The sequence below is a fragment of the Scyliorhinus torazame genome, chromosome 19 (genome assembly GCF_047496885.1).
Source record: "Scyliorhinus torazame isolate Kashiwa2021f chromosome 19, sScyTor2.1, whole genome shotgun sequence".
Taxonomy (NCBI): domain Eukaryota; kingdom Metazoa; phylum Chordata; class Chondrichthyes; order Carcharhiniformes; family Scyliorhinidae; genus Scyliorhinus; species Scyliorhinus torazame.
Genome location: NC_092725.1, coordinates 86,436,572 through 86,461,210, shown reverse-complemented (window position 1 = coordinate 86,461,210; position 24,639 = coordinate 86,436,572). Strand labels below are relative to the sequence as shown.

Genomic DNA, 24,639 nt, shown 5'->3' with positions numbered 1-24,639 from the left:
TACCTAAAGTTAGTCCCTGCCCTACGGAATGGCAGCCCCCCCCCAACCCCTGGCCGAAACACCACAAAATACTCACTCGTCTAGATTTAGTCTGTACCCCGAGAAAGACCCAAACGCTCGAAGCAGCGCCAATATTCCCCCTAACGACACACTCTGTTCCGACACGTATATCAGCATACAAGGACACCCTATGCACTATCCCCTCCCGCACTATTCCTTTCCATACCCCCGAACTTCTTAATGCGATGGCCAATGGCTCAATCGCGAGTGCAAGCTGTAGGGGGGACATAGGACATCCCTGCCTAGTCCCACGGTGGAGAGAAAAGTATCTCAAGCTGATATTGTTTGTGCGGACTCTCGCCCTCGGCTCCTTAAGCTTTACCCAGTTCACAAATCTTGGTCCAATCCCAAACCGCTCCAGAACTGCCATCAAGGACTCCCATTCTACCTGGTCAAACGCCTTCTCAGCGTCCAATGCCACAACCACCTCTGTTTCCTTCCCCTCTGCTGGTGCCATAACCACGTTCAATACCCTTTTAATATTTGAAAAGAGCTGCCTCCCTCTCACGAACCCAGTCTGATCTTCACCTATCACCTTCGGGAGGCACTCCTCCAGCCTACCCGCCAGTACCTTCGCCAATACTTTTGCGTCCACATTCAGAAGTGATATGGGCCTATATGACCCACACTCCATAGGATCCTTATCTTTTTTTAGCAACAGGGAAATCGATGCCTGCCCCAAAGTTTGTGGCAACACCCCCTTCCCTATTGCCTCTTCAAATATCCCCACCATCAGGGGTGCCACCTTATCCTTGAAGTATTTATAATATTCCACCGGAAACCCATCCGGCCCTGCCACCATCCTCGACTGCATCCGCCTAATCGAATCCTTTATCTTCTGCTCCACTATCGCTCCTTCTAATGGAGCCCTGTCCTCCTCCCCTAACCTCGGGTACTTCAACCCACCTGGAAATTCTTGCATCTCACGGTCTCCCCCAGGTGGCTCTGACCTGCACAACCTCTCATAAAATTCCTCAAAAACCTTGTTAATCAGATGCGGAGCCACCACCAACTTCCCTGCCCTATCCCTCACCTGAACAATTTCCCTTACCGCCGTCGCCCTCCGGAGCTGACCTGCCAACATACGCCTTATCTCAATGTTCGTAAACTGCACCCCTTGCTCGTCTCAGTTGGCGCACTGCCTTCCTGGTAGATAGTCGGTCAAAGCTCTCCTGTAGTTCCTTCCTCTTTTCCAGCTTCACTGGGTCCCCATCTTTAGAATAACTCCCATCTACCTCCAACATCTCATCTATTACCCTCTGCCGCTCCAACCTCTCCTCTTTGTCCACCCTGGCCTAAAACAAAATCACCTCACCCCTCACCACCGCCTTGAGAACCTCCCAGACAACTAAATTTGACACCTCATCCGTACAGTTGAAACCTACGTATTCCTCAATTACCTTTTCAATTTTGCTAATTAGTTTTAACAACGTAAAAAATATTTATTAAACATGGAAAAATGGGAATATAATACTCCTTTACTATCCTCTTAACTTAACAAATACACACAGGTGATATGATTAACACTAATGCCCAAGTACATTTAAAGCTACAATGGTCCCATCAACACACAAAGTACATTAAACTAGTGCCAACCACTGCGCCACCGCGCCGCCCCACAAAGTATTTTTTTAAGGCACCCTGATTGGCTGTGGCCAAATAGACACTCCGCTCCGAACCCAAGTCAAGGTCGCCTCAGAATCCTCCCAGATGATTGTTATATGAAAGTTTCCAAACTTCGCTCCCAAAACACACTTTAAAGTCTTCTCTCATAATCATGCTTTCTATTAGCAGTTTATGAAGTCTTACAACACCAGGTTAAAGTCCAACAGGTTTGTTTCGATGTCACTAGCTTTCGGAGCGCTGCTCCTTCCTCAGGTGAATGAAGAGGTATGTTCCAGAAACATATATATAGACAAATTCAAAGATGCCAAACAATGCTAGGAATGCGAGCATTAGCAGGTGATTAAATCTTTACAGATCCAGAGATGGGGTAACCCCAGGTTAAAGAGGTGTGAATTGTCTCAAGCCAGGACAGTTGGTAGGATTTCGCAGGCCAGATGGTGGGGGATGAATGTAATGTGACATGAATCCCAGGTCCCGGTTGAGGCCGCACTCATGTGTGCGGAACTTGGCTATAAGTTTCTGCTCGGCGATTCTGCGTTGTTGCGGGTCCTGAAGGCCGCCTTGGAGAACGCTTACCCAGAGATCAGAGGCTGAATGCCCTTGACTGCTGAAGTGCTCCCCGACTGGAAGGGAACATTCCTGCCTGGTGATTGTTGCGCGATGTCCGTTCATTCGTTGTCGCAGCGTCTGCATGGTCTCGCCAATGTACCACGCTTCGGGACATCCTTTCCTGCAGCGTATGAGGTAGACAACGTTGGCCGAGTCGCACGGATCCAAGAGGACCTCCAGGAAGATCGCGCATATAGACACTGACATTAAGTTTCTACAAAGGTGCAAGAAAGCAGACAAGATCCCGAAAGGGCTACAGATCACAAACCCACTCAAGTCGACCTACAACACAGACTTCGCTGAGAGACTCTGCCATCGCACCTCTCTGACACTCCTCAACCACCTCGTCCGCCAGCTCTACAGCAGACGACGCAACCTGGAAACCAAGATAGAGGCCATATTCTCAACTTGCGCTCAGGATGCAGCAGACCAGCTGCGGAACACCGCCAAACAGATGAGACAACAATACTATGCCACCTATATGCATACCAAGAACAGAAAGCTTGAGAAAACTTGGCATCACCACCGGCAGCAACCAAGCCACCCCCGGTGTCACAGTAGAAAACAAAACAGGGAAATCTATTGTCAACTTGTCAGACTACACCCTTCAACCAGACGAAATTGAAGTCCTCAGCAGAGGGCTTAATTTCTGCACCACCACCAAAATGGACCCCATCAGCCTCGCGGCAGACACGGAGGAATTCATCAGGCGAATGAGGCTCCGGGAATTCTTCCACAGACCCCAAGAGGCCAACAGCGAACCCAAGCAGACTACCAATGAACCGGAACAGCAGACCGAGAGATCTGCGGTGCAGCAACTGAAGAGGAAAGAGTCGAATTGGACCCCTCCGGAAGGTCGCTGCCTTAGACTCGACATGTATGCTCAAGCCGTCAGGAGTCGCGTCAATGCCAGATTCATCAGTCGCATTCACAAGACAACCCCGAACGTCACCCAAGCACAACGCAATGCCATCCGCGCTCTCAAGACCAACCACAGCATCGTCATCAAACCAGCAGACAAAGGGGGGGCCACTGTCGTACTGAACAGAACGGACTACTGCAAAGAAGTATACCGACAACTGAACAACCAAGAACACTACAGACAGTTACCCGCAGATCCGACCAAGGAACACATTCGCCAACTTAACAGACTGATCAAGACCTTGGATCCAGATCTTCAGAGCACCCTACGTGCTCTCATCCCACGTACTCCCCGCATTGGAGATCTCTACTGCCTCCCAAAAATACATAAGGCCAACACACCAGGCCGCCCTATCGTTTCAGGCAATGGGACCCTGTGTGAGAACCTCTCTGGCTACATCGAGGGCATCTTGAAACCCATCGTACAAGGTACACCCAGCTTCTGTCGCGACACGACGGACTTCCTACAGAAACTCAGCACCCATGGACCAGTTGAACCAGGAACATTCCTCGTCACAATGGACGTCTCGGCACTCTACACCAGCATCCCCCATGACGACGGCATCGCTGCAACAGCCTCAGTACTCAACACCGACAACTGCCAATCTCCAGACGCAATTCTGCAACTCATCCGCTTCATTCTGGATCACAACGTCTTCACCTTCGACAACAAGTTCTTCATCCAGACGCACGGAACAGCCATGGGGACCAAATTCGCACCCCAATAGGCCAACATCTTCATGCACAAGTTTGAACAGGACCTACTCACCGCACAGGACCTTCAACCGATGTTATACACCAGATACATCGATGACATTTTTTTCCTTTGGACCCATGGTGAAGAATCACTGAAACGACTACACGATGACATTAATAAGTTCCATCCAACCATCAGACTCACCATGGACTACTCTCCAAAATCAGTTGCATTCTTGGACACACTCGTCTCCATCAAGGACGGTCCCCTCAGCACTTCGCTTTACCGCAAACCCACGGATAACCGCATGATGCTCCACTTCTCCAGCTTCCACCCTAAACACATTAAAGAAGCCATCCCCTATGGACAAGCGCTCCGTATACACAGGATCTGCTCAGACGAGGAGGAGCGTAACAGACATCTACAGACGTTGAAAGATGCCCCCGTACGAACGGGATATGGCACTCGACTCATCGATCGACAGTTCCAACGCGCCACAGCGAAAAACCGGACCGACCTCCTCAGAAGACAAACATGGGACACAACCGACAGAATACCCTTCGTCGTCCAGTACTTCCCTGGAGCGGAGAAACTACGTCATCTTCTTCACAGCCTTCAACACGTCATTGATGACGATGAACATCTTGCCAAGGTCATCCCCACACCCCCACTACTTGCCTTCAAACAACCGCGCAACCTCAAACGAACCATTGTTTGCAGCAAACTACCCAGTCTTCAGAACAGTGACCACGACACCACACAACCCTGTCATGGCAATCTCTGCAAGACGTGCCAGATCATCGACATGGATACCACTATTACACGTGAGAACACCACCCACCAGGTACGCGGTACATACTCGTGCGACTCGGCCAACGTTGTCTACCTCATACGCTGCAGGAAAGGATGTCCCGAAGCGTGGTACATTGGCGAGACCATGCAGACGCTGCGACAACGAATGAACGGACATCGCGCAACAATCACCAGGCAGGAATGTTCCCTTCCAGTCGGGGAACACTTCAGCAGTCAAGGGCATTCAGCCTCTGATCTCCGGGTAAGCGTTCTCCAAGGCGGCCTTCAGGACCCGCGACAACGCAGAATCGCCGAGCAGAAACTTATAGCCAAGTTCCGCACACATGAGTGCGGCCTCAACCGGGACCTGGGATTCATGTCACATTACATTCATCCCCCACCATCTGGCCTGCGAAATCCTACCAACTGTCCTGGCTTGAGACAATTCACACCTCTTTAACCTGGGGTTACCCCATCTCTGGATCTGTAAAGATTTAATCACCTGCTAATGCTCACATTCCTAGCATTGTTTGGCATCTTTGAATTTGTCTATATATGTGTTCCTGGAACAGACCTCTTCATTCACCCGAGGAAGGAGCAGCGCTCCGAAAGCTAGTGACATCGAAACAAACCTGTTGGACTTTAACCTGGTGTTGTAAGACTTCGTACTGTGCTCACCCCAGTCCAACGCCGGCATCTCCACATATTTAGCAGTTTGCATGCCGACATCCAGTCCACGTTTTCCAAAAGACTCATGTGACCAGAACTTCCATTCCACTTTTATCAGTGAACCCAATTCAGAATTTTCCAGCAACTGTTCAGGATTCCTTTAATTCGAGTAATCTCTACTGTTACAAACTCTGATATCCAGTTAATGCCGTTTTCCCAATTACTTTATAATTTGTTTTGCAGATTGTAGCAAGACATTCTACATTTTAGGATTACTTTAGAAACCTATCTTCTCACCAGCCGATTCCTTCTCAGCTTAGTCTGTGGTGCCCATGAACAGCATCCTGTTCTATTTCCAGGTTTCTATGACCAAACATCCTTTATTTCTCTAGAGCTTGCTTTCTTGCATGTTACTCCATTGTACAGCTTCTTTTGCCTCGAGCAGAGTTGGGAGATATTTCCTCCCTGGCTGCCCATCTGCAATTGCTTAGGCTTTCAGTTAAAAAAAACTAAGAACAAAGGAAAGCTTTGTGTTTTTCCTTGCAAGGACCTCTAGTTGCTAAGCAACACCTGCATACCTCTGCTGGCCTATTGATTTTTCACGCCGTAGCTCTCTATCACATGGGAATCCCAGTTAGAATCAAAACCAAGCCTCACACATAAACACCTTTGTCCAACATGAATCTAACTACAGGTAGCTTCCAGGCACAGAAACATTAAATTATATCCACCTAAAACTATTACCTTATTTCTAATTTTACCAGTACAAACGTAAATCTTTTAAAATTACCTTTGTTTTCCGAACACGTGTTTCAGGTTTCATCGAGACTTGTTCCACCTCTAAAGAACAACAACAACTAATATCTGGAGGAATCCAGAGTAAGATCAGAGCCATTCAACAGAATTTTCCGCCCTCAATGCTAATTGCTTGTATAAGCTAACTATCAAAATATTGAATGGATCATTGCTGGCCATGTGGACATTTATATCCTGCATTTGGGTTAACAACTCGGTGAATTGCTCATTTGGAAAGCAATGCAGACATGATCGGCTGAATAGCTTCTTCCTCTTTATATAACAATTCTGTGATTCTGTAAGGAAGACTTTGCACTGCCAAAATCAACAACCTGCTCAACAGGATCTATCACAACAATACCTAGATTTTTGGAATTCCTGAGGGTGCTTTAAGATGCTGCCACTTAACAACCCAAAGAGCTATTGGAGAACGCATATTCTCTTGATTAATGAGTACACTGTATCTTATCCTTGCAGCTTATGGAATGAAATCCGCCTTGGTATACAGTGTTGAGGATACCTGCTATTCCTATTTTTAGTTAATAACGGTGAAGAACATTGGTGCTATGCAATGGAACACCTATCCACTCCAATTTTTAGTTAATAACGGTGAAGAATATTGGTGCTATGCATTGGAACACCTATCCACTTCTAATGTCAGTAACATACCAGGTGAGGTGCAGATTGATAAAAGTAAAACTCCCTTTATATTCCTCCGACAAGCCTTTCCAAGATTATGTAAGCCACTCATGAAACCTCTTAATCCAGCCCAAGAATGTCAGTTTAGCCAAACCCTGTAGCACAGCTTACAGATACTAGTTGAAAAACATTGCTATTTCCATTATTAGCATTGCTGAGTTAAGATGATTAATTGTGACTATTTTGCTATTTATGGGGACTGAGACTCAATTAGACTCAATATCAAGTAAACTTTCTTCCATCAATATGGCCAAGACTCCGGGGAAAAGGACACTGCATCATCAAGCCCTTAAAAGGCCGATCCAAAATGAAAGCTGTGAATTGAATTGGTACCCGCTTAGCAATTCCTCAAAATACATTATATAAATAAACTAACTATTTAAGATAAATTGACGTTATCAATGTCCAGTGGATGTACCATAAAACCCAGTCAATTGATGGATCAATGAAACAGTCACACAACACATTTATGCAACTCAGTCATGTCAGTGCACAGGTTATTTGCCAAACCTTGTAGCTTACAAAACCCTTTACAGGATTGTACAAGACTTTATAAATGATAATGTGTCATTTACTATCCCATCAAAAGGTACAGACCTTAATTTTCCTACGTAGCTGTCAGCCTCTCTTGACAAGTCTGTCGCATCAACAGATATCAGATAATTGGAGGTTTTGCTCTTTTTCCTTTTTCTTCCAGCTAACAAAAACAGCTGTGTAAAACAAAGCAATAACGTTTTCAGAGTTCTCTCCTCTCATCACAACTTGTTCCTCCACGCCATCACTCTCCAGATATAACAGCGACCCAGTAGGAAAAGTGCTTTCTCTTCAAAGATTTGAGTTATTCAATGTGTTCATCCAGATGCAGAATACACTGCTGCAAAATGGGCAGACTAACAGCATTCAAGGTTTATCTTCCAAATATGCATTAGTGGCAGGTGAAGTCTACACTTTTGGAATTATTGGGGAATTTTTGTGCATGCTCAAAAAAATCAATTCAAGAAGAAACTGAATTGCAATGTTAACATAGGTTTGTAATATCCCAGATAGTGTATTAACATAAGCTTTAGATGCAAGGAAAACCACACACCTGCAATGTCAAATTGTGGCAACCATTAACCCAGAAGCAGTAACAGTAGGAAACTTTGTAATTATGCTTGAGGAATATATAATTGTTCTTAAAAAATGTTTGAAAGCTACTTTTAAGAGTTTGCATTATATGTAAAGGGACCAATTACAATTTTTGGATAATACATACTGGTCCATGTGATCTGGTGACCCTATACTTGGAAGCAGTACCAACAGGAAGACAGTTGAAATATGGAGGCCATGTGGCAGACAGATAGAAAAAGCAGAAACTGGATAGCTAGAGAGTAGAATTGAGAAGTTAACTATCGGGGGGAATTGCATAGGCAGAACCCTAATTATGAGGAAGTTGTTGCGTATGGAGAATCGGTGAAGCTCTTGAAGGAAAAGACTGGAATTCACTTTGGAAGGACGGAGCAGCTAGAACCGGGACCGTATAGGTGTTAAGATTGCCAATAACAATGCTTCTCCAAACTTTTCCCCTACAGTGATCTCATTTTAATGTTTGAAATTAGTATTACCCCAGAGTGAGAGCAATGTAAAAGAGTTATTGAGCAGGGATTACAATTCATGGTTTGGAAATGTCTGGCCTAAAAGATTCATGAAGTAGTTTCTGTGGTGCCTGCTATTCAGTGCGTAATTCATAGTTCGCACCAAGTGTAATTTTCCTGTTAATTGATGTTAAATTGACATTTTTCCTAATAATGTATGATCCTACTCCAACACTTTTGTCTTTTCAGGCAACATAAGATGACAATTCAATTGCTCTCTTAATGTTCTCAGATTCCTCCATCGAGACTACAAAAATTTGATTTGAAACACTGGTAAACATACTGTTGGAGCTTGTGAATTTATAATTTATGCTTTTTCCATCCAAGTTTACAGCTACAGACAAGAATTGCCTCACCTTTTTTCCATCATCCCGTTCAAGGTGCATGAAATAGGTTGGATAGAGACCGCGGTCCATTCCCTTCTTGTCCCGTGTTATCCTGCATTTTACGGTTATTCCCCGAGGGGCAGGCCTCAATGCAAATTCCTCCAAACTGTCTATCTCAATCAAGCTTAAACCAGATCCAGGTGAAGGAAGCGAGGCAGCAGTAGACTCCTATAAATTAGAAGCGAAGAACTGAATATAATCAATTTGTCAAATCTGGGGTGTAGCATGCTTGTGCTGTGTACAGAAGCTTTTGCCAGCAAAAGCAGGATCACTGTAACAGAAATTTCAGTAGATCACAAAATGTCCCTCCTGTCACAGCAATTAACCCAACTCTTCAGTGACCTGTTATTCTATTTGCCATGGAGACTGCTCCAAAAAAGTACTGACCCACTACAGCAGAGTACTTATTTCCCACATTAGGAGTCGAGGCCCAGTTACACAAAAGTGCAGAGATCGTCACATGATGTAAGCATGGGAGCAGCTACTTTTTCGCGAGCTCTGGTGCTCCTCATCGTTTAATCTTATTTTTTTAACCCGGATGCACAATCCATAATTATTTGATACTGATGTGTATGATCCGTGCTATGTTCCTGGAAGATCCTGGTTACATTTTGGCAATGGAGAACAGAGTTAAATCAAGAACATCCTTGGTTAATTGACGCAGTCAGAGATGTCCGGGGTAGGGCCCAGCTTGTAATGGTGGTTTCGCTGGTGAGAGGACCTACGCTTCTGCGATGTCATTGGGAGTTGAAAGGATTGCTGCCATTGTGAGTAGTGTTGAGGATGACCGTAGCGTGGCAAGATCCCGGGGGCAGGGGGGTTGGTTGCATCGCAAACTGTTTGGCGCCTCGCATGAATCTCATTTTTGGCCTCTCTCGATATTCACCAGCCTCGTTACTTGAGCGAGAGCACAACGAGGCCAGAGAATCGTACCCATTGTCTTTTACGACAAAGGGTGTACGATATAAGCACAGAGGCATTTGTCGCCGGTTATCCTGTTAACATATGGTGAAAATCATGCTGAGTTTGGTAATGTGACAAGAGGGTTGTGTGGTATTTACCTAGTTTTGTTTTGTGTATGTGCTGTAATGCTTGCTTTTGCAATGAGAGAGTACAATTTTTTTTAGTTATCCTTCATTTTGTTTATAGTGAAGATGGGTAGTGCCACAGCAGGGTGGCAAGTAGATGGTTTGGTGTAGAGGTGGTTGGTATGGCATTTTAAGTCCTTATTGTGGCTGAGGAGAACTCCCCATTAGAACTAGTTGAATTTTTCTTCTGCACGTTTTAATTTAGGGATTATGGAATCTTTGCTGGTCTACTATGAAGGTACGGACAGACTATGTAGCCTAAAGAAGACTGTGTTCTTTATTTTCTTCTGTAGTTGGCGCCTCTGGTGCTTTTGGAGTACGGGGAAATATGTATTGGCGCACACCCAGGTGTGGCCAGCTAATCCTCAGAAATCTAGCCTTTCTTGTGTTGGTCTTCTCTTCGGTTGGGGGTCAGATTAGATGGAAAAGTAAGGCACCTCCCCTCCAAAATTCCAGACTGTCCTCCTTATTGAGGTTTGGACTCCCTTGGGGAAGCAGTGTCCTGTTTCTTACGAGGCTATGCTGTACTGTCTTTGGTATCCTTTTTGCAAAGGTGTACGTTGCTAGACCTTGTTTGACATTTAGTGGCTAATCCTGGTGTTATTTTTTCTCTGGGATTTCCTCTCTTTATCTGGGTAAGTAGGCGCTGATATATATTCCGACTTGTTATATTTTGTTTTAGACGGTTTCCTTTATCGTGTCGGGGGTGAAAAGAGACGTATCCACTCCCGAGACACCAGGTTGATGGGTGTCTTGACTATTCTTCTTCTCCTTATTGGTGGGATTTCCTCTGTGGAGCATGGTTTAAGTCTACCGGTGGCGGCGGGGCCCGAGCAGTGCTTCTGATTTGACTGGAGAGGAGTGAAGTCTGTTGTATAGAAAGTCTTGGCATGGCGTAAATATCCTTGGCTTACTAGTTCTTGTATACGAGAGTGTACGCCACCAAGTCATGTCTTGTACAGAGGATGATAACCGGTTGGATTTTGATTCGTTTATTGTCACGTATATTGAGATAGTGATCCGTACCTGAAAAGAAAATACATAATAGGGCAAACATAAAATACACAATGTAAATACATATACACAGGCATCAAATGAAGCATACAAGAGTGTCTTACTACTCGGTAGAGAAGATGTGTGAAGAGATCAGGTCACTGTCTGTGAGGAGTCTGCACAGTTCTCACAGTTCCTGCGTGGGTTTCCTCCGGGTGTTCTGGTTTCCTCCCACAAGTCCCGAAAGACATGCTGTTAGATAATTTGGACATTCTGAATTCTACCTCAGGTGCCTGAATGTGGTGACGAGGGGCTTTTCACGGTAACTTCACTGCAGTGTTAATGTAGGCCTACTTGTGACAATAAAGATTATTATTATCAAAAGGGACATTTAGGAGTCTGGTAACAGCGGGGAATAAGCTGTTTTTGAATCTGTTAGTGCATGTTCTCAGACTTCTGTATCTCCTGCCAATGGAAGAAGTTGGAAGAGTGAGTAAGCCGGGTGGGAGGGGTCTTTGATTATGCTGCCCGCTTTCCCAAGGCAGGGGAGGTGTAGACAGAATCAATGGATGGGAGGCGGGTTTGTGTGATGGACTGGGCTGTGTTCCCGACACTCTGTAGTTTCTTAAGGTCGTGGGCCGAGCACTTGCCATACCAGGCTCTGGTACTCGAGTTTGGGGTTTACTTGTGTGTTGAGGTTATATGTGAAATATCCTCCGAGAACCAATGTCTTCGCAAATTTTTTCTATAATTCTTTTTTAAATTTTGGGGTTAAAGAATCCTTGACTGGCTCCTGAAAAAGGTACATGCAGGTCCCATATCCGAGGAAAAGAAGTTATAATGCTTCATTGGCGCCTCTGGTATAATTGGAGTCTGGGAAGGTAAATTTTGGTGCATGCCCATGCGGCACGGAAGTCTTATCCTGTATCTTGTTGGTTGCATGAACAATGACTACATGTGAAGGTGTGCGCCATTTTACCATGGTTTTATGGCTTTATCCTTTCCCTCATTCTGTAGTTCATCCGCTTACCGTCTTTTCCGGTACAAATGGAGGATCAAGATTACCGATTAAACTGAATCAATTGTTTTGACGTTCTTCTGTCTTTTTCTGCATTCATGTACACTGAAGCATTTATACTGAACTGTACTAGTGTTGAGGAATTTGTAAAAATGGAAAAACTCTAATCAGAGTATATATTTTTATAAAGTGCAGAGATTTTAATTTCACTTCAGAGCCAAAAGCCTATCCGGAAGGTGCACAACAGCATGATGTCACAGGATGAAGATCACAGTGAATTCTAAGCTACATCGTCAAGGACGTTGCTGACAAGATGCCATAAACTTCTGAGAATGGGAGAAAAAATAGATATTTTTATTAAATAGCAGAATGAGGGATGAAAATTAGGGACCGAATGACAATTACACACCAACTCAGCAAGTGGCCTAGGAATTGTGATCTGTGTCTGTTCAATTTCATAAAACATTCTATGCAATAGAGAGAAAGTGTTATTAACATCGTAGGGACTGTTTTAAGCGGTATCACAATTGTTTTACCACTTACCCACCACTGGAGGGATAACAGTACTTCTTTAAATTCAAACCTTTCAAGCATAATTAATCTCTTACCTTGTTTGATTGCTTGCTAGTGGCAGACAAGGGCCTTACATTTTCATAACTCTGTGAGCTTGAAGTATTGTCATTCTTGTCGTCAGCTTCTTCAAAGTTCATACTTCCAGAGATTCCTGTATTTATAAGTAGTCTATTTACCCCACATTGAAAGGTTCCAAAATAATTTTCTTTGTTTTAAAATTGGAATTTCTGTACATCAAAAAAAGTTAAGACAGTGAATGCCGGGGCAGCACAGTGGTGCAGTGGTGAGCACTGCTGCCTATGGCGCTGAGGACCCAGGTTCGATCCTGGCCCCACGTCACTGTCTGTGTGAAGTTTGAACATTCTCCCAGTGTCTGAGTAGGTTTCACCCCCACAACCCAAAGATGTGCAGGTTAGGTGGATTGGCCACGTTAAATTGCCCCTTCATTGGAAAAAAATAATTGGGTACTCTAAATATATATTTTTTTTTTAAATGAATGCCAGGAGGCTAACTGGCCACATTGGCATTACTGTATATTGCAATTTGAGAAGTTAATACAAAACACATGGATTGCAACGTCATGAAGCCCAAAGGAAAAAAAACAGTAAAAACTGCATTTTGAGTGGGGAAGGCTGGGTAATATGATACAGGAGAAATTTATGGTTCAGGTTCATAAGACATTAAAAGCAGCACCTCATATGGGTAAAAGCAATTAGTAAAAGCTGACTGGAACACATATTCCATACCACTTTCCATGAAGCTAAGAGTTGAAGTAAAATTGTTAATCTTATATAAAACCTTAGTAAAATTATTTCCCAAGGTGAGTTTAGAGATGGATGGGGGCATTTAATTATGCGGGAGGGTGGCAGTCAGGACCCCACTGCCTCCCCCCGCTACCCCAATTAACCCCGGGGCAGGAAGGCTCATGGCTGACCTTTGCTTTCTGCTGCCAATGGAGATCCTTAAGTGGCAAATAATAGAGCCTTACCCTGTACCCTGCCATTGGTGGCATTCAACCAGTGGTGGGCAGTTAGAGTCTGGGAAGCGTGAAAAGCAAACCAGGTTCCCAGGAGTGGGGAGGGGTGTCCCTGATTCAGAGGCACTCACTACCTGTTTGAGGGACCTGGTGTTGGGAATGGACAGGGCTGCTGCGAGTCACCTCCTGCCCTTGCTGCCAACCACCCTCCCCATTTCCCACAACCCCAAACTCACCCTCGCACAGCTGTGGCCTAGGTTTCTCATTGATCCTAAGTCTTGCTGTGGGTGAACAACCATTCCTTCTGGCACTGCCCACAGAGCATAGCTTCCAGCCTCCAATTTGTGGCAACTCTCATGGGCGGGACTTCCGCTCTCAGAGTTCTATACCACAGGAAAGGCCCACTACTGTCCATCCAAGTGCCTAATTCAGTAGGCCTTTCTGAAAGGAGGTGACACAAGGCATTCAGCCCTCCAGCCAGTAGGCGAGATTACATAACTACATTGAATACAATTACATTTGTGTGAACCCTGTGCATTTTTGGATTCCACACTTTAGAAATAATGATGAGACAATACAGAAGATGCTGGAAGTTGTTTCTATGAGGAAACCATAGCTGCAAAGACAGGCTGTTTTTGTAGAAAAGAGATTAAGGAGCGTTTTGATAGAGTTGTCTAAAATTATGAATGGAGGGAATGAGTCATTAGAACAGACAGTAATTTGCCAATTCTAACTGTAGTTTATGGATATATTACAATGGAATGTTTTATATTCACTTGAGTTAAGCTCTCATCCAAAAGACAGCACTTCCTCAACACTATAGAACAGAATTTCTACAGTGCATAAGGAGGCCATTCGGTACATCCAGTCTGCACCGACCCTCTGAAAGAGCACCCTACCTGGGCCCACTCCCCCACCCTATCCCCGTGACCCAACAAACCGGTACATCTTTGGATATCAAGGGGCAATTTAGCATGGTTTATCCACCTGATCTGCATATTTTTGGACTGTGGGAGGAAACCGGAAGAAACCCACGCAGACATGGTGCGAAAGTGTAAACTCCACACAGACCCAAAGCTGGAATTTAATGCAAGTCCTTGGTGCTGTGAGGCAGCAGTGCTAGCCACTGTGCCACCGTGCCGCTCCTTAAGTGTCAATCTAAATTAGATGCTCAAGTTCCTCTAGGGGGACTTGAAACCATCTGACTGGAGGAAAGTCTATGACCACTCAGCCAACATAAAAGTAGAAAACTCAAATATATAATCAATAATAAGGTACAACAGTTATCCAGTTCAACCTCTATTCAGCATGTCCACTAATAATAGCATTATTTAGATTATATCCAGTTAAGAGAAACAGAGACAAACAGGATTGGTGAATCCCCTACCCCTTTGTTCCATTACTTCCTGGATGTCTGGTTTTGATGCAGATCCCAGGAATGCTTCAACTTCATTACAAGCTGTCACGGATTGTCCAACTGAAAGGATTTGGATTTTGGTGCTAACTTCTTGTACCTCATTGCTAATGAAAGCTCCAGGTCCATCAATACCTGCAGGCAGATAAACAATATTTTTTTTTGTAACTCATATTAATGCTAGTCCCATTAATAATATTGAAACTACCTAGTCAATGACATTCACACCACCCCAAGAACGAATTTTAAAAATCTATATGTTCAAACTCATGAGGGATGAACAGAGGAGATAGGGAGAAATTGTTCCTGCTCATATAAGGATCAAGAACAAGAACCCACAGATTTAAAGTGATTTGCAAAAGAGACAAGCACAATGCGAGCAAAACCTTTTCAAACAATGAGTGATTCAGGCCTGGAATGCACTACCTGGAAGTGAGGTGGAGGCAGGTTCAATCGAGGCATTCAAGAGGGCATTAGATGATGATCTGACTAGAAACAATATGAAGGCAAAAGGCAAGGGAATGACACAAAGCCATTACTAAGCCGGAGGGCCGATGCAGATATGATGGACCAAATGACCACCTTCTCCACCGTAACAATTCTGTGCTAATAATAAATGTGGATCTTGTTGTTACAAAGTTTTGTCAACTCCCTCTCCCTTGTAGCAATTCCCACTGGAAATATCCCATATTATTGCTATTGTTCTTTCTTTAAATAAAACAAAGGACGGAGGCTAGGCAGCACAGGAACTGCATGGCAGCCATTCCCCAGAGTCCCAAGATTGCACAGGCTCAGGAACCATATTTGTACATGTTATGCTGGCAAAGGAAGGCATCAATAATTTGACCATGCGCTTCAAATTTATCTGCAGCCTTTGATCTTCCAGTAACTGTAAAGATTAAAACTTCCGTCAACCTTTATGCAACCGGGGTCATGCCAGGTTTCCACAGGAGCCACCCAGTGACAGCCAATCAGCTAGGCACTGATGTATAGTTTCCGGCAGTGATTCCGATGAGTAGCATGACAAAATATTGCAATTTTAAGGAATGACATGAATACCCAAGATTCAAGAAATCACAGATTACAATGTATTCATTACATGCTTCCTTGATCAACACTATTACTGTCAACAGAAAAATATTCCACTTACTCGTCCACTTGTTTGTGACTAATAGCTCCACAGCACCTACAAGTTGACACATTACCTTTATTGCTTACTTGCTTATAAACCTCTAAACTTTTCAGTTCGGATGAAAGGTCATTGACCTGTGTGGGGTGCTGCTTGACCTGCTGTCTTGGTATCAGATTTCCAACATCTGCAGTGTTTTGCTTTTGCTGCACTTAATTCACTGCCACATCTCTTCCAGCAATGTGAACCTTTGAAGTTCAGTTGATTCCTCTGTTGGGATTGTCATTTGTCTTTGACCTTGTTCACCTACATTGCTATCCTTCTCACATATTTAGCCAGGTGTATACTAAACCTCACAACCTCAGCCCCATCTCTCCTCAACAGCCCAGCTCTAAACTACTCCACGTAAATTCAAACTTAAATTCTACCCATCATGTTTCAAATCCACCCACAATTACAAACATGTCTGTGATATTTAGCCATAATGTTGAGTGATTCTTCTTTGCCGTCTCTGTTGCGTCCACTATTAACAAGACAACCTTCTTCCCATCTTCAGAACTCTTAGTCCATCTGGATTCCTCCCTATGACCTCTTAATCTTTCTTAGTTTTTTCCATTGAAAACTGCATTCATTTGCACCAATGCTCCTGCTGTTTCCTGCAGTCCAAATTTAGGTGCATTTGCACTCAAACTTTCTCTCCAACAGGTACTGATTCCCTATTTCAGTGCTGCCCTATCTGCAGTTTCATTTCATCCTTTGCCTCAAGTGGAGTTTTAACAAAATACCTTTTTCTTTCTTTTAAGCTTTAACAACTTATACCAATACCCCTGGTTACATTTCTTCATCTTCTCTTTTGTGACCCCATCCCTCCTTCCAATCTCACCATTTGTGTCTTAACAATCCCTTTGGAACTCTCCTTTCCTGACACCGAATGATCAGTCCTCAGCAAAGGCTTATTCCTTCATGGCCCCTCAACTTTAAATGAATTCTGAGTTGAGCTCTTATTTGCTGCCCTTACCATTACACCCACCATTTAGCCAGAAGACTTCTCCTCTCCCCCATTTTCAAACTTCTTGTTCCTCCTGGACCTTTGGGTCTCCTATTCTCGGTCTTAATGAAATCAATTTCAATTCCTTACTCCCTCTTATTAACCTCCCTTCTCCTACCTGAAACATGATCACATCGGATATCAAACCACTATTTGATATCACTGACCTCCCCCCCACCCCTCACAGCCTCCAATCTCAGTCGACCAAATCTGCACAGTCCTTCTACCTTCTTAAGACCCTTCTTAAGAATACACTGGTAGATGGACACATTGTTTCAGAAAGGTTGCAGTGATGTGCATACTTCAGGGCTTAAGGATAATCTCCCTTTGTTGAAGGCTAATTTCTGAGAGTTGATGGATTGGAGACAAAATTTAGCAGGTAAATTCACAGCAAATGAGCAATGGGAGGCCTTCACAGAGGAGATAATTAGACTGTAGATGAGTCACAATTCTACAAGAGGGAAAACAAAGGACGTTCAAAGCTAGAGCTCGCTATTTGATTAAAGATATGGAGATTGAAATGAGACACAAAAAGTAGGCTACGATAAATGTCAGATGCATAAGTCAGTAGATGTATCAGTCTTCATTAAAGACGGACACAATGTCACAAAAGTGGTAGCAGAGAAAATGAATCGGTTAAAAGAAATGGAGGAAGTATTTAAAAAGTGGGCAGTGCTTAAAGTGGAAGTCACCGAAAGCAGATGGGATGCATCAAAGGTTGCAGAGGACGTTAAGCGTGGAAATTGCAGAGGCTCTATTCACAATTTTCCAATCCTCCTTAGATAATGGTGTGATGCCAGAAGACTGTGGATAGCAAATGTGGCATCTCTGTTCATTAAAAGGGCTAGGGATGAACCCGCAATGACATGACAAGGTGATGAAAACCTTTAGAAACATTAATCCTGGACAAAATTAATTGGCACTTAGAAAAATATGAAAAAAATTAAAGTCAGCACAGATTTAAGGAAAATCATGTTTGGCTAATTATGCAAGAACGTAAGAAATAGGAGTAGGAGGAGACTAGAAGGTCCCTCGAGCCTTCTTTGCCATTGAGTAAGATCATGGCTGAACTTTTACATCAATTCCACTTTGCTTTGATAAATAAGTTAGAAACTGTTTGCAGTTGTAGTCACCAAAAAAACACAGATTTAAGGTGACAGGCAAAAGATCCAGGAGTGACATGTGGAAATATCTTTCTATATAGCGAGTTATTATAATCTAGAAAGGGTATGAAAACAGATTAATTCAATAACTTTTAAAAGAGAATTGGATAAATGCCAGAAAAAGAAAAAAAAAGCTGGGCTATGGAGAAAGGGTCGGACATTGGAACTAATTGAAGATAGGAGTCCAAAGCCCTCCTTCTGTGCTTCTCCCATTTCCTCACACAGGAGGTGATGTGAATGACCCTCCTGTTACCACTCGCACCCTGCCTAGACTCCTTATTTTGATTTACTTTGCTTTTGAAAAATATTTTTATTGGCATTTTGCACTTAATATCCAAACTATGCAGAACAATACAGAAACAACAATAATAATCAACACAGTAAAATCCACACAGGTACCACAGGGTGTCCCCGTGTCTGTGACAGTGGTTCCAGTTCTATCTTTTCCCTACTCTATTTACTTTAATATGCATCTTGCAAGTTTTTTAAGAAGCATTCTTAACATTTAGTGATAGGAGTTACACACAACTCTACATATGTATTTACAAATACTGCCAGGGCTCTTTACATCGTTCATCATTTATAATTACGATTACATTAGTTTTGCTGGGAAGGGAAATCCTGTTTCAGATAGGTCTCCTGGTTTGGCCCATGTGGGAGGGATCTATGTCCCCTCCTGTGAATGGCATCCCTCCCCATTCCTTCTCTGCTATATGCTCCCCATGAATCGTCTGTAGTTGTAGCCATATTTGTCCTCTTCTAGCCAGTCCAGCACTATCATTGTGTCCAGAAATGTGTGTTCGGGTCTCTGGGGGAATGTTTTTGTCTCCTTGCGGAAAAAGTTGCACAGCTACAGGTACCTAAGCTTGTTCCAGTGACATTCTGTCTGACCTTATCTCTATTTCAGTAGTTAGGACTCCTGTTTTCGAAGTGGAAGTTGTAATTTAATTTAATATCGGAGGTCATGTTAGGTTTTGAACGAGTGAACATGACTTTGTTAAAATTGAGTAATATTGAGCCGGTTTATGCAGCATGGTGGCGGTGGTTTATGCAGCACGGTGGCAATTCTGTAAAAGTGGGTCACCGGAAAAAAAGTTTGAAAAACACTGATCTAGGATAACCTCTAATTATGTTGAAGGATCAGTACACAACGCTTCCAATTCTCTTTACAGATGCTATCTGAGATATTAAAGCAAATTGTTTGTATTTTTTAACACCACATTACCACAAAAGCGGTGTACAGACAGTTTGAACAATTCAAATTTCATGGTAAGTAGAAACTACCAGCTCTATGGGCTTAAAGCTAACCTGGCTTGGCTTTATCCCTTTCGATGTCTCTGTCCAATTTACCATTTGCCTGCAAGCTTTTCAGTATGTCTGGCTGTAAAGATTTTTCAGAAAGTTGTGCCTCAACAGATTTCCTTCTATCTCCTAATATAATTTAACAAAGCAAAGAGAACATTTGAGGACGTCTTGCTCAAAATTCCTTTCCTTACCTTTTCATTGAGACAACATAATGGCAACAGAAAAAAACTGACCCCTCCAAAGGAATCCATGTGGTTAACACTAATAAGGGTAGTCTACAGACCACCTAATAGTGGAAGGGAGGGTGAAGAAGAAACATACAAACAATTTAGGGAAACAAGTGAAAATCAGAATAGTCATTGGGGATTTCAATTATCCCAAAATACATTGGCCAGAAAAGGGAGGTAAAAGGGATAAGGGAATGAAGTTCCAACTATGTGTACAGGACTCCTCTTTAACCCAGTATGTAAGAAGCCTTGTACGGGAGGATTTGTTACTGGATCTGGTGAAGGAATGAATCAGAACAGATAAAAGAAGTAAAAGTAGAGGGGAAAAGTAGGGGAACAGCTAGGCAATAGTTAGCATAATATATGTTTAAGATTTGAGAACTGAAAATGGCAAACATGTTCTTCTGCATATAAAGCACCATGCTTCTATACTGCAAAATGTCCTGGTCTGTCTATCAGTGTCATTTAAGAGCACTAGATAAATTACATCAGCAATGCCTCTGCTGCTCCATCTGGATTCTGTTGGAGGAATGTCAAACAAACACTTTTTAAAAAAATAGAATTTACAGTGCAGAAGGAGGCCATTCGGCCCATCGAGACTGCACCGGTTCTTGGAAAGAGCACCTTACCCAAGGTCAGCACCTCCACCCGATCCCCATAACCCAGTAACCCCACCCAACACTAAGGGCAATTTTGGACACTAAGGGCAATTTATCATGGCTAAGCCACCTAACCTGCACATCTTTGGACAGTGGGAGGAAACCGGAGCACCCGAAGGAAACCCACGCACACACGGGAAGGATGTGCAGACTCCGCACAGACAGTGACCCAAGCCGGAATCGAACCTGGGACCCTGGAGCTGTGAAGCAATTGTGCTAACCACAATGCTACTGTGCTGTCCCTTCTTGAAGATAGCTCCACAAGCATTCAGAGGCAAAAATCAGCTTATACAGACTGGATACAGTGTCCAGGTGGCCAAAAATTGCTTCCCCCACCAGTTCCTTTTCTCTCAACTCTCAAATGAGTATTGTACAGGGAAGGACAAGGAAAATTTTCAAAGACACTCCGAAACTCTCTTTGAAGCGTGGTGACATTGGCCTTAATGACGGCGAGGAGCTTGCTACAAATCATTCAGAATGGCGACAACTTCTCCATCAGGTTTCTGAGTCGCAATAGCAGAGTGGTAGTAGAGAAGGAAAGAAAAGGATGCAAATCTTGCACTCTGGATCTCACTAACTTGTGGGACATCCTGCACCATGTTCCCAAAGGTATACGGATTGAGAATCCGCCTGTTCAGTCACATGAAGACCGATGGTGACCCTGAGTAGATGCTTTCTTCAAATCGCTGGACAGCAGACGATAATGACGAAATATGATAAAAATCAAGATAACAAGATTGGAGAAAAGGTTTTTTTGAGGGGTTGCAAACAGAACTTGGGAAAACAAAATGGGCAACAATATTGGTAAATAATGAGATAGAACAGCAATCAGAAATACTTAAAATTAGGGGGGAGAGGGCGAGTGCGAGTGCCGAGGAGAGGGGACGAATGTCGGGGAGGGGGGAGAGGGCGCAAGTGCCGGGGAGGGGGGAGAGGGCGAGCGCCGGGGAAGGGGGAGGGGGCGAGTGCCGGGGAAGGGGAGGAGGGGAGGGGGCGAGTGCCGGGGAGGGGGGAGGGGGAGGGGGGAGGGGGCGAGTGCCGGGGAAGGGGGAGAGGGCGAGTGCCGGGGACGGGGAGGGGGCGAGTGCCGGGGAGGGGGCGAGTGCCGGGGAGGGGGCGGGGGGGCGAGTGCCGGGGAGGGGGCGGGGGGCGAGTGCCGGGGAGGGGGCGGGGGGCGAGTGCCGGGGAGGGGGCGGGGGGCGAGTGCCGGGGAGGGGGCGGGGGGCGAGTGCCGGGGAGGGGGCGGGGGGCGAGTGCCGGGGAGGGGGAGGGGGGCGAGTGCCGGGGAGGGGGAGGGGGGCGAGTGCCGGGGAGGGGGAGGGGGGCGAGTGCCGGGGAGGGGGGCGAGTGCCGGGGAGGGGGAGGGGGGCGAGTGCCGGGGAGGGGAGGGGGGGCGAGTGCCGGGGAGGGGGAGGGGGGCGAGTGCCGGGGAGGGGGAGGGGGGCGAGTGCCGGGGAGGGGGAGGGGGGCGAGTGCCGGGGAGGGGGCGAGTGCCGGGGAGGGGGCGAGTGCCGGGGAGGGGGGAGGGGGCGAGTGCCGGGGAGGGGGGCGACTGCCGGGGAGGGGGCGAGTGCCGGGGAGGGGGCGAGTGCCGGGGAGGGGGCGAGTGCCGGGGAGGGGGCGAGTGCCGGGGAGGGGGCGAGTGCCGGGGAGGGGGCGAGTGCCGGGGAGGAGGCGGGAATGCCGGGGAGGGGGGGGGGAGTGCCGGGAGGGGGCAAGTGCCGGGGAGGGGGGAGGGGGCGAGTGCCGGGGAGGGGGGAGAGGGCGAGTGTCGGGAGGGGGGGGGGGGGGGGGGGGGGGGGGGGGGGGGGGAGTGCCGGGGAGGGGGCAAGTGCCGGGGAGGGGGGAGGGGGCGAGTGCCGGGGAGGGGGGAGAGGGCGAGTGTCGGGGAGGGGGGAAGAGGGCGAGTGCCGGGGAGGGGGGAAGAGAGCGAGTGCCGGGGAGGGGGGAGGGGGCGAGTGCCGGGGAGGGGGGAGAGGGCGAGTGCCGGGGAGGGGGGAGAGGGCGAGTGCCGGGGAGGGGGGAGAGGGTGAGTGTCGGGGAGGGGGGGGGGAAGAGAGCGAGTGCCGGGGAGGGGGGAGAAGGCGAGTGCCGGGGAGGGGGGGGAGAGGGCGAGTGCCGGGGAGGGGGGGGGGAAGAGGGCGTGCCGGGGAGGGGGGGGGGGGGGAGTGGGCGAGTGCCGGGGAGGGGGGGGGGGGGAGTGGGCGAGTGCCGGGGAGGGGGGGGAAAGAGGGCGAGTGCCGGGGAGGGAGGAAAGGCCAAGTGCCGGGGAGGGGGGGCGAATGCCGGGTGGGGGGGGGGGAAGAGAGCGAGTGCCGGGGAGGGGGGAGAAGGCGAGTGCCGGGGAGGGGGGGGGAGGGCGAGTGTCGGGGAGGGGGGAGAGGGCGAGTGCCGGGCAGGGTGGAGAGGGCGAGTGCCGGGGAGGGGGGAGAGGGCGAGTGTCGGGGAGGGGGGAGAGGGCGAGTGTCGGGCAGGGTGGAGAGGGCGAGTGCCGGGGAGGGGGGAGAGGGCGAGTGCAGGGGAGGGGGGAGAGGGCGAGTGCAAGGGAGGGGGGAGAGGGCGGGTGCCGGGGAGGGTGGGGAGGGCGAGTGCCGGGGACGGGGATGAGGGCGAGTGCCGGGGAGGGGGGAGAGGGCGAGTGCTGGGGAGGGGGGAGAGGGCGAGTGCCGGGGAGGGGGGAGATGGCGAGTGCCGGGGAGGGGGGAGATGGCGAGTGCCGGGGAGGGGGGAGAGGGCGAGTGTCGGGGAGGGGGGGGAAGAGAGCGAGTGTCAGGGAGGGGGGGAAGAGAGCGAGTGCCGGGGAGGGGGGAGAGGGCGCGTGCCGGGGTGGGGGAAAGAGAGCGTGTGCCGGGGAGGGGGGAGAGAGCGAGTGCCGGGGTGGGGGAAAGAGAGCGTGTGCCGGGGAGGGGGGAGAGAGCGAGTGCCGGGGAGGGGGGGAAAGAGGGCGAGTGCCGGGGAGGGAGGAAAGGCGTGTCCCGGGGAGGGGGGGGGGGGGCAAATGCCGGGGAGGGGGGAGAGGGCGAGTGCAGGGTAGAGGGGGCGAATGCCGGGGAGGGGGGGAAGAGGGCAAATGCAGGGGAGAGGGCGAGTGCCGGGGAGGGGGGAGAGGGCGAGTGCAGGGGAGGGGGGAGAGGGCGAGTGCAAGGGAGGGGGGAGAGGGCAGGTGCCGGGGAGGGTGGGGAGGGCGAGTGCAGGGGAGGGGGGAAGAGGGCGAGCGCCGGGGTGGGGGGGGGGGGGGAGGGCGAGCGCCGGGGTGGGGGGGGGAGGGCGAGCGCCGGGGTGGGGGGGGGGAGGGCGAGCGCCGGGGTGGGGGGAGAGGGTGAGCGCCGGGGTGGGGGGAAGAGGGCAAATGCAGGGGAGAGGGCGAGTGCCGGGGAGGGGGGAGAGGGCGAGTGCCGGGGAGGGGGGAGAGGGCGAGTGCAGGGGAGGGGGGAAGAGGGCGAGCGCCGGGGAGGGTGGAGAGGGCGAGTGCCGAGGACGGGGGAGAGGGCGAGTGCCGGGGAGGGGGGAGAGGGCGAGTGCCGGGGTGGGGGGAGAGGGCGAGCGCCGGGGTGGGGGGAGAGGGTGCGTGCCGGGGAGGGGGGAGAGGGCGCGTGCCGGGGTGGGGGGAGAGGGCGCGTGCCGGGGAGGGGGGAGAGGGCGAGCGCCGGGGTGGGGGGAGAGGGCGCGTGCCGGGGAGGGGGGAGAGGGCGCGTGCCGGGGAGGGGGGAGAGGGCGCGTGCCGGGGAGGGGGGAGAGGGCGAGTGCCGGGGAGGGGGGAGAGGGCGCGTGCCGGGGAGCGGGGAGAGGGCGCGTGCCGGGGAGCGGGGAGAGGGCGCGTGCCGGGGAGCGGGGAGAGGGCGCGTGCCGGGGAGCGGGGAGAGGGCGCGTGCCGGGGAGCGGGGAGAGGGCACGTGCCGCGGAGGGGGGGAGAGGGCAAGTGCCGGGGAGGGGGGAGAGGGCTAGTGTCGGGGGGAGGGGGCGCGTGCCGGGGAGTGGGGAGAGGGCGCAAGTGCTGGGGAGGGGGGAGAGGGTGAGTGCCGGGGAGAGGGCGAGTGCGAGTGCCGGGGAGGAAGGAGTGGGCGAGTGCCGGGGAGGGGGGAGAGGGCAAATGCAGGGGAGAGGGCGAGTGTCGGGGAAGGGCGAAGAGGGCGAGCGCCGGGGAGGGGGGGAGAGGGC

The 24,639-nt window shown here is 48.4% G+C and overlaps 1 protein-coding gene across 6 annotated transcripts in view; it reads right to left on the bottom strand.

Annotated features, from left to right (window-relative positions):
• Positions 1–24,639, bottom strand: part of LOC140396284 (tubby-related protein 3-like) — a 175,402-nt gene that overhangs the window by 71,743 nt on the left and 79,020 nt on the right. For 4 of the 6 annotated variants that reach the window (XM_072484684.1, XM_072484687.1, XM_072484686.1 and 1 more), the window contains 5 exons: positions 19,599–19,721; positions 14,924–15,085; positions 12,596–12,711; positions 8,859–9,056; positions 7,466–7,578 (listed from right to left, as the gene is read on the bottom strand). In XM_072484684.1, the coding sequence (XP_072340785.1) occupies positions 7,466–7,578; positions 8,859–9,056; positions 12,596–12,711; positions 14,924–15,085; positions 19,599–19,721 (712 nt within the window). The remainder of the gene's footprint in view (positions 1–7,465; positions 7,579–8,858; positions 9,057–12,595; positions 12,712–14,923; positions 15,086–19,598; positions 19,722–24,639) is intronic. The other 2 variants (XM_072484685.1, XM_072484689.1) reach the window with 1 other exon arrangement.